General features: G+C 38.7%; 1 protein-coding gene across 1 annotated transcript in view; it reads left to right on the top strand.

Moving 5' to 3' along the window:
- Window positions 1–8,966, top strand: part of RNF138 (ring finger protein 138, E3 ubiquitin protein ligase) — a 13,535-nt gene extending 4,569 nt beyond the window's left edge. Inside the window, exons 2-8 of the mRNA XM_009331475.1 lie at window positions 61–145; window positions 792–957; window positions 2,511–2,626; window positions 5,463–5,531; window positions 6,030–6,135; window positions 6,950–7,057; window positions 8,469–8,966. Of these exons, the coding sequence (XP_009329750.1) occupies window positions 61–145; window positions 792–957; window positions 2,511–2,626; window positions 5,463–5,531; window positions 6,030–6,135; window positions 6,950–7,057; window positions 8,469–8,537 (719 nt within the window). The 3' untranslated portion in view covers window positions 8,538–8,966. The remainder of the gene's footprint in view (window positions 1–60; window positions 146–791; window positions 958–2,510; window positions 2,627–5,462; window positions 5,532–6,029; window positions 6,136–6,949; window positions 7,058–8,468) is intronic.
- Window positions 8,967–12,824: the final 3,858 nt, after the last annotated feature.

The following is a 12,824-nucleotide window of genomic DNA, read 5'->3' as shown; positions in this document are numbered from 1 at the left end:
GGCGTTAAGGCTTGCATGCGAAGTGCCGCCCCCGCCTGCCCTCGCCTCTTTCTTTTGTAGCGAATGAGGACCGGTCAGTTAGGAAAGCCACCCCTCGCAGCGAGTCCCCGGTTGTCTGGTCGGTGGTGGCCGAGTTTCACAGCCGGTGAAAACGTCTTGCGCGTCTAACCTAACTCGCGTTTTTAACTTCATAGTTTCCTGTTCGTTTTCAAACGAGGACCGTAGCATGGTTGTTCTCTCTTTTCAGTTCATCTATTCGTAGTGGAAGAGTATGCGTTTTTCAGAGGAACGTTTAATTACAAGGTGCTACTTCGCAGAAAAGCAAAATAGCTTTGGCAGTCGGTACACGAGGAGAAGAAAGTGAGAGGAGAACTGCAAAAGCTGATGAACTGAAATCTTTGGAAACGCATGCTAAATGAAGCTTTGGAGTATTTTTGGCTCCGCTTAAGGACAATAAACAGGAGTTACTCTGATAAGATTTTCCAGTATCGTGTGCCTGCTGCACCATTTAATATCTCATTAATGATCAATCTGGTGTACAGCTCAGGAATACTAGTCAGTAAATAGTAAGATCTTTACCTAAAGTGCGTTGCCAGGTTCCCCTAATTTCCGTATACTTCTTTGTAAGCACTATTACTTAATCTCGCTTATATTTATAAAGATTTCTATTCGGTAGACTATTACTCTAATGTGTATCTCTTCTTCCTAATAATCGCCAGCTCTCTTCAAGGACAAAGTATCTAACTCTCTTCACTTTGCTAACCTGTGTTTGTGGTAACTTTTTAATTTAGGTTTTGCAGGAAGTGCTTCTTGACAGCTATCAGAGAAAGTGGAACGCATTGTCCTCTCTGCCGGGGGAGCGTGACTAAAAAAGAAAGAACATATCCCAAAAGGGCTCTAGATGTTGAGAACAGTATGAAGAAAGCTTCTGGGGGCTGTAGATGCTGTGAGAAGCAGGTAGAGTAAAACTTTACAAAAAGTTGGATAAATTTTTCTTATTTTTGACCAGACACACTTTTACTGTGTGGTGTTCTTGTCTTGGAACTAAAGAGCCTGTAGCAGTTTGAACTTAGCTTTGTATGGTCTGTACATATACTAGGCATGCAGTGCCTGCTAGGTATGCCTAACAGGTGTAAACTGAAAGAGGATCTTGTATTGTCTATAAGGACTTTTTAAGTGGAGTGCCAGTTTTTTCCCTGAAACAATGCGAAAACTGGATATAGCTATAAAATTGGCAAAAGAAAAGTTAAGACAAATGAAAATGGAAGTTGCAGGTATATGGAAAACCTCAGAAACTTTCACCATGGAAATGAAAGTGCTTACAGCTACTGTAAAATTTAATTTAAAACCAAAAAATACAGGTTGATTACTCTCAGTGTACATACAATCATATGTAACTTCCCCCTGCCCCATCAGTCCGTTTACGTTCCCTTCATTCCCTTTGTAAAGGGGTCATTATTTTCAGAACATTGGGTGAAATCTTGACCCGCACTGAAATCAAGAATAATCTCTCTTCTGATACAAATCGATGCAGGATTTCAGCCACACGTTTTGATTGCATCGAATTGCATCAAATCCAGGCAGTTGTCTCCATGTTTGTTTCGTTTCGCTTGGGACTTAGTTCTGCCAATGTGGAGATCAGCACTAGTGGAAAGCTGAGCTGCTTGCTTTGTTCCACATGATTCATTAGGATGAAAAGCTAGGAGAAAGAAACAGTAACAAGTTGGTAAACTGGAAGGAAGAACCAAACAGATCCCCAGAAGAAGTTTAATGGAATTGAGGCACAGGCACACACGATGTGATCTTGTTCAGCTTCTAAACCTGTAAGCACTTTCTGACAGTGCTGTTGGACCCGAAATTCTGATTTAGAGCATGTCCAGCACAGCTGTTTTCTGACAAATCTAAGCAACTCATTGTCTTACCTTGCATTTAAGCTGGATAGGCAGCCTTAAGTTAGTGTTCATTCACCTTTTTTTTTTTTTTTCCCCCCTTTTTTTTTTATTTATCTCAAAAGAGAAAAGTTATGTATTCTCAGAACATACTTAATGCAAAAAGATTTTGCTCTGCACAAGGTAACAGCAGGCCAGAGAAGACTGAAGGAGCAGTGGTGCTTATCCCATCTTCGTGGCCCCTCTCTGTCGTAGCTCATCAGTTATTGATCCTGGATGTGGGAGATGTAGTTCCTGTGACTTTGTTTCAGTTAAATGGAGTTTACTCGCATCTTTCACCCCTGAGAGAGCTCTCTCAGTTGCTTGGCTGTTGGGGGCTTGGGGAGTGGGAACGTTCTCCAGTCTCACAGAGTGACAGAGCCTCTATGGAAAAAGGAATCGAAGATCTCCTGTTGGGGAAGAAAGTGTTCATGCTGAGAGGGGAGACACAAGTTCTGGTTTCTGCTGCATATGATGTCTAAATAATTCCTGCATGCATTGCTTTCTGTTGGCAGAGTTATCTCTTCCTTCTATCCCTGGATTGTTTAGTATAATTTCAATAATTTGACATTTCATTTACAGGTTAGATTTTCGTGGATGAGACAGCATTATAAAACGTGTAAGAAGTATCAGGATGAATATGGTGTTTCTCCTATTATTCCAAACTTACAGATTTCCCAAGATTCAACAGGGAACAGGTAATCAGGGTGTTTTATGTATAACAATGCATCATCTTCTTCCCCCACCCCCCAAGGAAAGTATTTTTTTTCCAGGGCATGCCTTCTTTTTGCAATAATTATTGTCCATATTTTTGTGCTTCAAAAATGATGGTGTTCCCAGGTCTTTTTCTTTACTCTTAGCAAACAGAAGAAAACCTTTCTACGTGATGGTTTGGAATGTCTTCTAGGGACTTTCCTAAAAAGTGTATAGTATTTGTAGCTTGCTTTCATTGCCTTGACAGCATTTGACCAGCTTACTTTGTAACAGATTTCGTAATATTTAGCCCCAGGGAAGTTTCCTTCTCTTTTTATTCCCTGCCCCCCCTTTTCTAAGTCTGTTTTAGTGGGTATCCTGTTTCAAAACATTACTGTGCAAGCTTTTGCTTTCTGATTGAATTTATTTTCAACTGATCTCTTCTGAAACATACAAGGAACTCCAGTATGTTACACACCATAAAATACAAATGCCACTTACCATTTGTTTTTCAGGCAGTAAAGCTAAAGAACTTTCTTTTTCATACCTTTTCACTGATGTGTTTGGTTTGGTTGAGGATTTTTGCTTATTTTTGAAGACCTTTTTTTACATGTTAGTTTCATAGAGCTTTATTATATATAGCCTGTCCTTTATTTACTTTCTTTTGGCATCTATTTTCTATTTTTAGCAGTCTGAACTTCTCCGTGTTTGGTTTTCAACCCATCAGTATATTGAAAGCGGAACTTTAAGCTGTTACTAGAAATAGTTGCAGCAATGTTCCCAGAAAAATGACAGAGAAGATTGTACTGAGTACTGCTGAAAGGCATTCAAAGAATAATGCAATCATCAGGCACAGTCAACATGGGTTCACAAAGGGAAAGTCCTGTTTAACTCATTTGATATCCTTCTATGATAAGGTCACCCACCCAGTGGATGAAGGGAAGGCAGTGGATGGAGTTTTTCTGGATTTTAGTAAGGCTTTTGATACTGTCCCTCACAGCATCGTTCTGGACAAGTCGTCCATCTGTGGGATGAGCATGTTCACGGGGCGCTGGGTGAAGAACTGGCTGAAGGGCAGGGCTCAAAGGGTTGTAGTGAATGGGGCTACATCTGGCTGGTGACCCGTCACCAGCAGTGTTCCTCAGGGCTCAATTCTAGGGCCAGTCCTGTTCAATATATTTATCAACGATCTGGATGCAGGAGTTGAATGCACCATTAGCAAGTTTGCTGATGATACCAAACTGGGAGGTGCTGTTGGCTCTCCTGAGGGACAAGAGGCCTTGGAGAAGGATCTAGATAGATGGGAACTTTTCAAAATAATCTTCCTGTTGAATACAGTTCAGTTGTCCAGCATTGATGAAGATTCATGGACCAAAAAAAGGCTAATATTTCTACTTATGCCGAACACAAGTATAAATTGGGGGAGAGGTGGCTGGAGAGCAGCCCTGCAGAAAGGGATCTGGGGGTGCTGGTGGACAGCAGGATCAATAGGAGTCAGCAGTGTGCCCTGGCAGCCAAGAGGGCAAACCACATCCTGGGGTGCATCGAACACAGCATAACCAGCCGGTCAAAAGAGGTGATTATCCCGCTGTATTCAGTGCTGGTGCGGCCTCCCCTTGAGTACTGTGTGCAGTTCTGGGCCCCACAATTTAAGAAGGATGTTCAGGTCCTTGAATGCGTCCAGAGGAGGAGGACAACAAAGCTGGTGAAAAGGCTGGAAGGAATGTCCTATGAGGAGTGGTGTAGGACTTTGGGCTTGTCAAGTTTGGAGAAAAGGAGGCTGAGGGGCGACCTCATTGCTCTCTGCAGCTTCCTGAGGAGGGGAAGCGGAGAGGGAGGCGCTGATCTCTTCTCCCTGGCATCCAGTGATAGGACACATGGGAATGGTTCAAAACTGCGCCAGGGGAGGTTCAGACTGGACATCAGGAAACATTTCTTTACCGAGAGGGTGGTCAAACATGGGAACAGGCTTCCTCGAGAGGTGGTCAATGGCCCAAGCTTGTCAGTGTTTAAGAGGCATTTGGACAATGCCCTTGATAATATGCTTTGACTTGGTCGGCCCTGAATCAGTCAAGCAGTTGGACTAGATGATTGTTGTAGGTCCCTTCCAACTGAAATAGTCTATTCTCTTCTATGTTCCACCGAAGTGTCTGGATATTGTTATATCACTATTTATTGACTATGCCACAGTAGAATACCTGTGCTTATAATATTACAGAAGTATAAAAAATGTACCGTGACCAGATTTGTGACTGTTAATATTCATGTTCTTGGGATGATCAGCATGTCTGAGCAGTTTCTTCTGGCTTAGCTAGAGGTGCATATATGGTCAAATTTACTTTCTAAAATGTTCCTGTCTGTCACTCTTACTGTAGGAAATAGTTTGTTTTGTGCACAGCATAAGCAAACTTATCTTGCTGTAGTTGAAAGTTGTAAATTATTTGTGTAAACACATGGCAGTTAAATGCCTGTTTACATAGTCCTAAGTCAAAAAACTTAAAGTGCTACCTGTCTTACGTTCACGTTGTTCATAATGCCTTTTGAGCTACTTGGCTGTAATGTCCATTACCATTCTTATGGACTAAATGTCTGTTGTCTTATATACCACTTTCCTATAAAGTTGTGTAGTATTTTCACCAAGGGTCACCATGGTATCTAAATACTGAGACATATCAAAGGAAAAGTTGTGAGAGTTAAAATATGTGCCATTATTATGTTTTGCCTTGAAATTCATGGGACTTAATGGATATTTTTTTTCCCCCTGTTATTGTTAAACTTCTAAAAATTTTGATAGTGGAGTAAAATAATCTCAATTTTCTTTTTTTTTTTCTTCATTTAAAGTAGCAGGAGTGATGCAATATCTGATAATGGCGAGATGGCTAATAATCAAATACTTCAAGGAGAAACAAGGTAGGCTGCTTATTTTTCTACAGTTATTATTAGTATAGATCCGGACAATCATAGTGCAAGCTTATACTAACTTGAAAAAGAACCCACAAACACCTACAACAAGTTGTATTGAAAAAACCCTGTAGTTTCTTCTACATTTGTATCTATACATTAGAATTTGGTTTTTTTCATTACTTCACTGAAGGATTTGAACTAAAAGATGTTACCAGTAAGTAAGAACAGGGTGCAGTTGCAATTGGAACAAAAGAATTTTCTAAAGTCCAAGTCTCAGAAGAATGCATTTAGGTGTACAAATAATAAATGTGCTTTAAAATTGCCATTTGGAAGTAGCAGTGGAACTCCATTAGATCCACTATTATGTCAGTGAGGGTGTTTTTTTTTTGTTGTTGTTATCAAAATAAGGGAAAGTAATGACAAGATAATAGATGAATTAAGCTTTCTGTAACACTACTTCTAAAACTCTCTTTTCTGTTTAATACTGTGTATTTCTGTTTACAGTGGACATCCAACCTTCAAATGCCCCCTGTGTCAGGAAGCCAATTTTACCAGGCAACGTTTGCTGGATCACTGTAATAATAGACATCTTTATCAGATAGTTCCTGTAGTAAGTAGAGCTGCTTATGTATGCTTCTTAAGCTACTTTCATTATAATTATGTGCACAATTTTAAATGTGCAGTAGCTAGTCTGTATCTGTAAAGATCACTGTGGTCTGAGAAAGACAATATGCTTAACGCAGTGCGTTATTTAACTTGAGGAGCGACTTTCATTTGAAAATGTTTCTTGTCCAGCTTCTTGTCGGTTCTAAGGCATTTCTGACTTAGCCGTCTCATTTATTTTGATGTGAAACAAACTCAGTTTTTGAGCCTGACACTCTTCTTCATTTTATAATTCAGAACTGTTTCTATAGAATCCCATTTGTAACGTAATTATTGTTTCATGTGAAACCTACAGTTACTTGAAAAGTAATCTAAGGTAATCGAAGGGAGCGAAGGAGAAAAATCTGTTTGGTTTTCTATTCTTTTCATCTGTATAGGGTGTGTTATTTTTTTTCTTTTGGCTTACTTGATCATCTCAATTGTATGAAAATCCTCCCAAACAATAAGTAGGATGCAGTAATCACTTTGTTTTCTAAATTCCAAGCAACAGAAATTGACAAAAAGAGTGCCAGACAGATGTGATAGTCCCCCACTCCTAAGAGAAAAACGTAAGAAATTTGGCAAGTTGAAATGTAATTTTCGAATGTTACACAATTGAGGAAAAGAACACTTAGAATTTTATGTGAACATCTTTACTGTATTTTGGTAGTGGATGAGTAATAGACTAGTTATTCCTGTAGAACATGTCTTTAATGCATTCTGTATTACCAATAACTTTTTGTTTTTAATTCTTTCTCTTTCCCCTTCCCCTCCAAATTCAGATCTGTCCTATTTGTGTATCTCTTCCTTGGGCAGATACTAACCAGGTTACTAGAAATCTTGTTAGCCATCTAAATCTAAGACACCGGTTTGACTACGGAGAATTTGTGGTAAGCTTTTTCTTCTTTGATGTGTAAGGGAATAAATGGTAACTTCTTTCTATAAATAAAAATGCCAAATAAAAAATTTGTACCAAACTTGTTTGTGCTCTGGACATGCTATGTTCCTGCTCTGTACAGAACTCAGAAGCAGGCCTGTCTGTTCTTAAACTTTCTGTTATCAACATGAAGTGCTACCGGGAATAGGTTTTGTCAACAGTTAAGCTCTGCTCCAAACTGATGACTTAAGTCTTTAGCTTAGTGTTCTCAATCTGAACTATTTATTCCTCCAGAACAGTTTATTACTGCTGCTTCTGGGGGAAATAAAATAGATGCTACTCTTGGCAGAAATGGCTAAATCATAATTCTCAGGACTCAAAGTGCAGCTTGACTAGCTGGTATTGCTACTACAGCCTCTATTCCAGTATGTGGCGAGCGAGGCTGCAATGTGAAAAAGAGTGTGTCATTAAATCATTGTTCTGGTTGCCTTCTTTCAGGCTCACTTTGAGTAAATGACCTTGGAGTAGATGCAGAACTACATACACAGATGTAGTCACTGGGTGGATCGTAAGTCAAGCCAACCAGTTGAATTCTGCATATGGGACCAGAGAGCTGGGAAGTTCGTGTTGTAGTTTCTACAGAGTTTGACAGGCTTTGGGGTACACTGCTTGAGCTTTGTGTGGGACGAGCATAGTATTTGAGGCATAGGCAGCCTCACTGGTTAAAGGTGGCAAAGATGATGCGTGTTGTTCTTTGTGTTAAGTGATCTGTGACAAAGGCATGAAGAGCTAGGGGACTGATACAGGGGACTGGGCTCTTCAACATGACTGCATCTTGCATGTTTGAGGATGTAGAACTGGTGATTGGAATTCTGATTTGGGGAAGCTGTCAGAATTGCACTAAAAAGGTGCATTACTCTGGCATATTAGCAACTTCAGAGACAGCTTTTCAGAAGTAGCAGGGTTAACCACCCATCTTTTGTGATACGTGTTCGCTTTCTCATTTTAAGCCGTATATTCTCAACAATCTGTGATTACTGTTGTCTGGGGATCACATTTTGTTTTTATTAATGGAGGATGTTATGGCTGGTTGGAAGCCCTGTTATAAGAATTGCGTGACACAGTCAGCTTTCCTGAGCTGGCTGTTCTGTAATGTAATTGAGCCAGGGAGAGAAGATGGACCCTTCTGTTTAATGAGCCTTGTGCCACTCATCTGATTCTTCTCCTGCCTCATGTATCTCTTGGTACTTGGTTAAATAAAAGATATTGTGCAACATAAACAAGCATCCAGTACACATAGGGATGGGGAGTCTTCGTCTAGGTGCCAATTCCTGTGTAAAAATGTGGAAAATGAATGGTTAAACTAAGGACTATGGTACATCTTGAGTATTTGTCCATTTTGATGATGTTTTCATTTTGTTTAGAATCTTCAGCTTGATGAAGAAGCCCAATACCAAAATGCAGTTCAAGAATCCTGTCATGTGAACTTTTAAAGTATAGCTCCCCTTCATCTTACTGATTATCTGAGAGAAAAATTACATTCATTCTGTTGGTGATCTGAAGTGTATATTAATAAAAATGGTATTCAGTAACCACTTTTCAGGCTTAACTATTTTCCACGCTCATAAGGACTTTTCATAAACGATTTTGCTGAAACTCGAACTTCACATCTTTACTGAGATCCATCCCTGTGGAATTAGGGACCTTTTTGGAACTTCTCATTGTTGTCTTGATTTTCTCTAACTTTTACTACTCTGTTAGTTACATGGTTTCTTTTATTAATGTCAGATATTTTAATTCACCAAAACCAACTTTGAAAGTAGTATCTTTAGAAAGACATGCAAAGATGCTCTGTTGCACTGTTGAGTTTCTTTAAGTTCAGCTGTCGTCTGCTAAGATATCTATGAGATGATAATTTTTTTCTCTCCTCCTGCCCGAGGACAAAGTTTTATTTGATGTCGTGATTTGTTTTTTTACCGTTACTATGTGAATGAAAATAACAGCAACTTAAGAAATAAAAGTATTTGTTTTCTATAGATCAACAAGGCAGAGCAGGTTTTTTTTCACCTTTCATTGAGAAAGAATGATGCCGTTGCCTAGGAATAATTACATCTATTTTTTTCCCCTTTCGGAGCATAACTGAAATAGGACGATTGCTTACTAAAGTGATGGGTGAGGAGTTTTGCCCTGTACTCCCAGCTACTAAGGAAGATGGTTCCCCGACATACTTTCTGAGCAATTCAAAATGACGTGCAAAAGGTATACTTTTTCGGTATATGACTGTGACCAGCTAGTTTTTCATTTTGTTGGAGCTTTTTAAGAACTTCTGTTGTTGCATGTGAAATTCATGTTTTGGTCTGTTCTGTCTTTCATGGAAGGCTGTGTAACTAGAGAACTAATTGGCTTCAGACCTACCAACACTCAGAAATGAACTTGTTTATTTTGGTAAGACTGTTTAAAACTTGGACATCTCCTGCATCCAAAGGCTTTGAAAAAACAGCTGAGAAGAAAAACTTGCTCTAAAACAGTTACCAACATATTTTAAGAGTTCCTATTCTAGATTTCCACATTCCCAGCAAGACCGTCATTAAAAACAGAGAAAACAGCAATAACGCAATTTTGAATTTAAATGGAAAATCCATTTGTAAAAGAACTTCAAGGTCTTTTATTTAATACTAATGGGGAGAAGGGGAAGGAAAGCTGCACAGCTTATATTTTGTAGGTTTAAATAGTGACTGTTCTGAATCTATACCTTTTAGGACTGACTCTTCATCCTGTGTCGCCATAGCCCATTGTCAAACTACTGTTCTTAATGGGTATTGTATACGTGGTGGAGAACATCCGCAGTAATTTTCCTAGTCTAGTTGGTGATTTATGTGTAATAATACCAGTTGTGCAGCCAAAGTACCATCTGCTTCTTGTACCCTGGCTCCCATTTGCTCTCCAAATACAGGTTTTGATTATTCTTTAAATACTGGGATATTTCATATTCCAAAAGTGGTAAGGTTGAAATGCCTCGTTCTGCCACGTAATGGTGGTTTTAGAACTGAATCTTAGTTCTAATATGTTGAGTGTTGGAACTAAAACACTATACACTATAACTTGACATTTCTTTCTTCTGGTTTTTAAAAGTGTAAAACATTACTGAAGGCATAGCTGGCTAAAATACAGAGAAAGTTGGCTTTTTCAGAAACGTCTGAAGGTTATATTCTTTTTATAACATCACGTCTTGCATTTTGTTACTGGCTTAATACGGTATTTAGGCAGCAGGCCATGCTTTGATCTTGTACTCTAACTTCCCTGTTTGCCCCCAATACTCTTGTCTGTGTATTCTCACTCATCTGTCAGCTCTAGGGCTTGTGTGACCACTTGCTGAGTTGGAGTGGCTCACTGATCCAACTGAAAAGGTTGTTTGCATTTTTTACTTTCTCTTTTCCTCTCTAAAGCTGACAATGAAATAGCGCCCTTTGACAGAAAGGAATTTCAAGGTAGCCTGATGCTAAAGTTTTAGCTTTTTAAAATAAAAATGCGTACTGTGGTGATTTTATTACTGCATACATTTCCTAAAGAATTTAATAGTTATATGTAAGTTTAGTTAACCTTTTTAGATTCAATAAAATATTTATATGATCTGGCAATAAATGCCTACAGCCAATACAGATTGAGAATGCCTCATGGACACTGGAACTAGTTATTTCTATTACCTGAACGTACCTTGAGAATTGCAAATGAAATTACATCTATTTTAAAACTCTGGGAAACAAATTTTTCTATAGCAATAATTAGTTGTCACTCGATGCATAGTTGCTGAGCATTTTAGTCATGTTTAAATGTTGAGAGACTTGAATACACATTTTAAAGCAACAAATGTGTATAAATGCAATATAGAAAAACCTTGCAAAATGTTTATCCTCTTTATTTGCATATGTTAAAATCTGTATTGGCAGGTGCTGCCTTGTTTAAGATTTTATACTTCTAATAAGAAGAGATTGCATCCAATACATTCACTAGGTAAGCGTTTAATGAAAATGAAACAATCTATTTAAATATGCTGCTGCTGGTCATGATCTTTCTCACTGAAACTCAGACATGCACAAAAAGCTGTGTATTTGTGATGGGTGATGCTTGTACTCAAAGCATGCAATCTTTACTAGAAGATTGCTGTTCAACAATGTTTTCATGTTCATGTTGCATTGTGTATGGTTTCAGTATGGTATATTATGTTTGAATTGTACCTTCTATTTTTTCTCCTATTAAAGTATTTTATTTTCTGTTTGTCTCTTTGTTGCATAATAAAGATGATCAGTCCCCTTGATGCTAGTTCTTCCTTTCCAGATGCTTTCTAAACTTAAGTACATGGTCAGTTGTATGCCTTCACACTTTAAATGATTAGAATGGCGTGTATGCTGCTGGAACCAATGAACTGTGGCTCGTGATCCTCTCATGAGCTGACAAGTTACCTTATATCACATCTTAAGATCTTTCCATGAGCAGAAGAGATGATAGGTTGGACAAAACTCATTCATGCTTCTTTTCTGCCTCCCATGTTCACATGTTGCTGTCCCATGTGATTTTGATAGAGAAATAACCTCCTAAAAGGAGAGAGAAAAAAGTGTGTAACACTTGGGGGCCAATAGCAAAACCTTGTTATTTAAAGGTAGATTTGCTAAGAAGAGGTAATGTTTTTCTGAGGAAAAAATTGTCAGTAAGTTTGGGCTGGTTGCAGTGTTGGACCAGAAAGGTGGCATCTAGATGATTTATCCTTCTGCCCTACATTTCTGAGCTGAAAAAAACTTTGGTTATTTTTTGTGCTTTTACGGTCTAAGGACACACAGATGATAATACGGTTATGAAATTGAGTTAATGTCTTATTTTGAATGCTTGAAATATAGCAAAAATACGTAAATTTACTTTTTATTAGTTTATTGTTCTTTCCCCTTAGAATGTCGTTTTCTGAGCTCTAAATGGATTGTTGTATCTCGTAAATCTGGTTATAAGCCCTTTGTTAGAGATTCCATTTAATTTTCTTTTACTATAGCAATGCATATTTCATTGTTTAGAGAGAATGCACTCAATGTGTTTAATTCTCATTGGCAGTATGTTGGTTATAGGATACGTGAGCTCTACAGAACTCTTTGTCCTGCTCCAGTCCTAAGCCAGGGCTTCATTCCCCGGGAAAGGGAGGGACTTTGTGCACCCAGATCCATCTTCTGACAGGTAGTCAGAGCTAGAAGGTTTTCTGTATTTGGGAAGCATTCCTGTGTCCCTCTTTTTAGATGGGGCTTTTGAGTCAGGTGAGATTTGCACACGAGTGTCTGTGAGGACTCTGCTACAAAAAAGTACACCTAGTATGTTTTTTATATCTTTTGCTTTATGCTGAAACGGATGCACTAATTCACGGACGCTCGTAAGAGATGTGCACTTCGCTATGTCTTGTAAATACCATGCCATTTGTGAAATGGCTGCAGAACCTGGCAGCCAAGGTTATTTTATTGCAGGCAAGCGGAGCTACAAGAATATCTGACAAAAGCGTCTTCAGGGTTCTTTTAGAATTGGAGAAACTAGCAATGAAAGGGCACAAACACTACATAGTCTGTTCTCAGTGCAGTGTGCATTTAAACTTGCTCTAGATCATCAGTTTTCTTTTGTGTCCTGTTGCGGGTATGTTTGAAAACACGTAGGAGAAAAAATTCAGGGCCTCTGCTATGAGAGGGCTTTTCAATAATGTTAAAATTGCCACTTCCCAGTGAATTACCAGACTCTTACTAGGGTCAAAACAT

Source organism: Pygoscelis adeliae, unplaced genomic scaffold (genome assembly GCF_000699105.1).
Source record: "Pygoscelis adeliae isolate BGI_AS28 unplaced genomic scaffold, ASM69910v1 Scaffold108, whole genome shotgun sequence".
Taxonomy (NCBI): domain Eukaryota; kingdom Metazoa; phylum Chordata; class Aves; order Sphenisciformes; family Spheniscidae; genus Pygoscelis; species Pygoscelis adeliae.
This window is presented reverse-complemented; position numbering and strand designations above follow the sequence as displayed.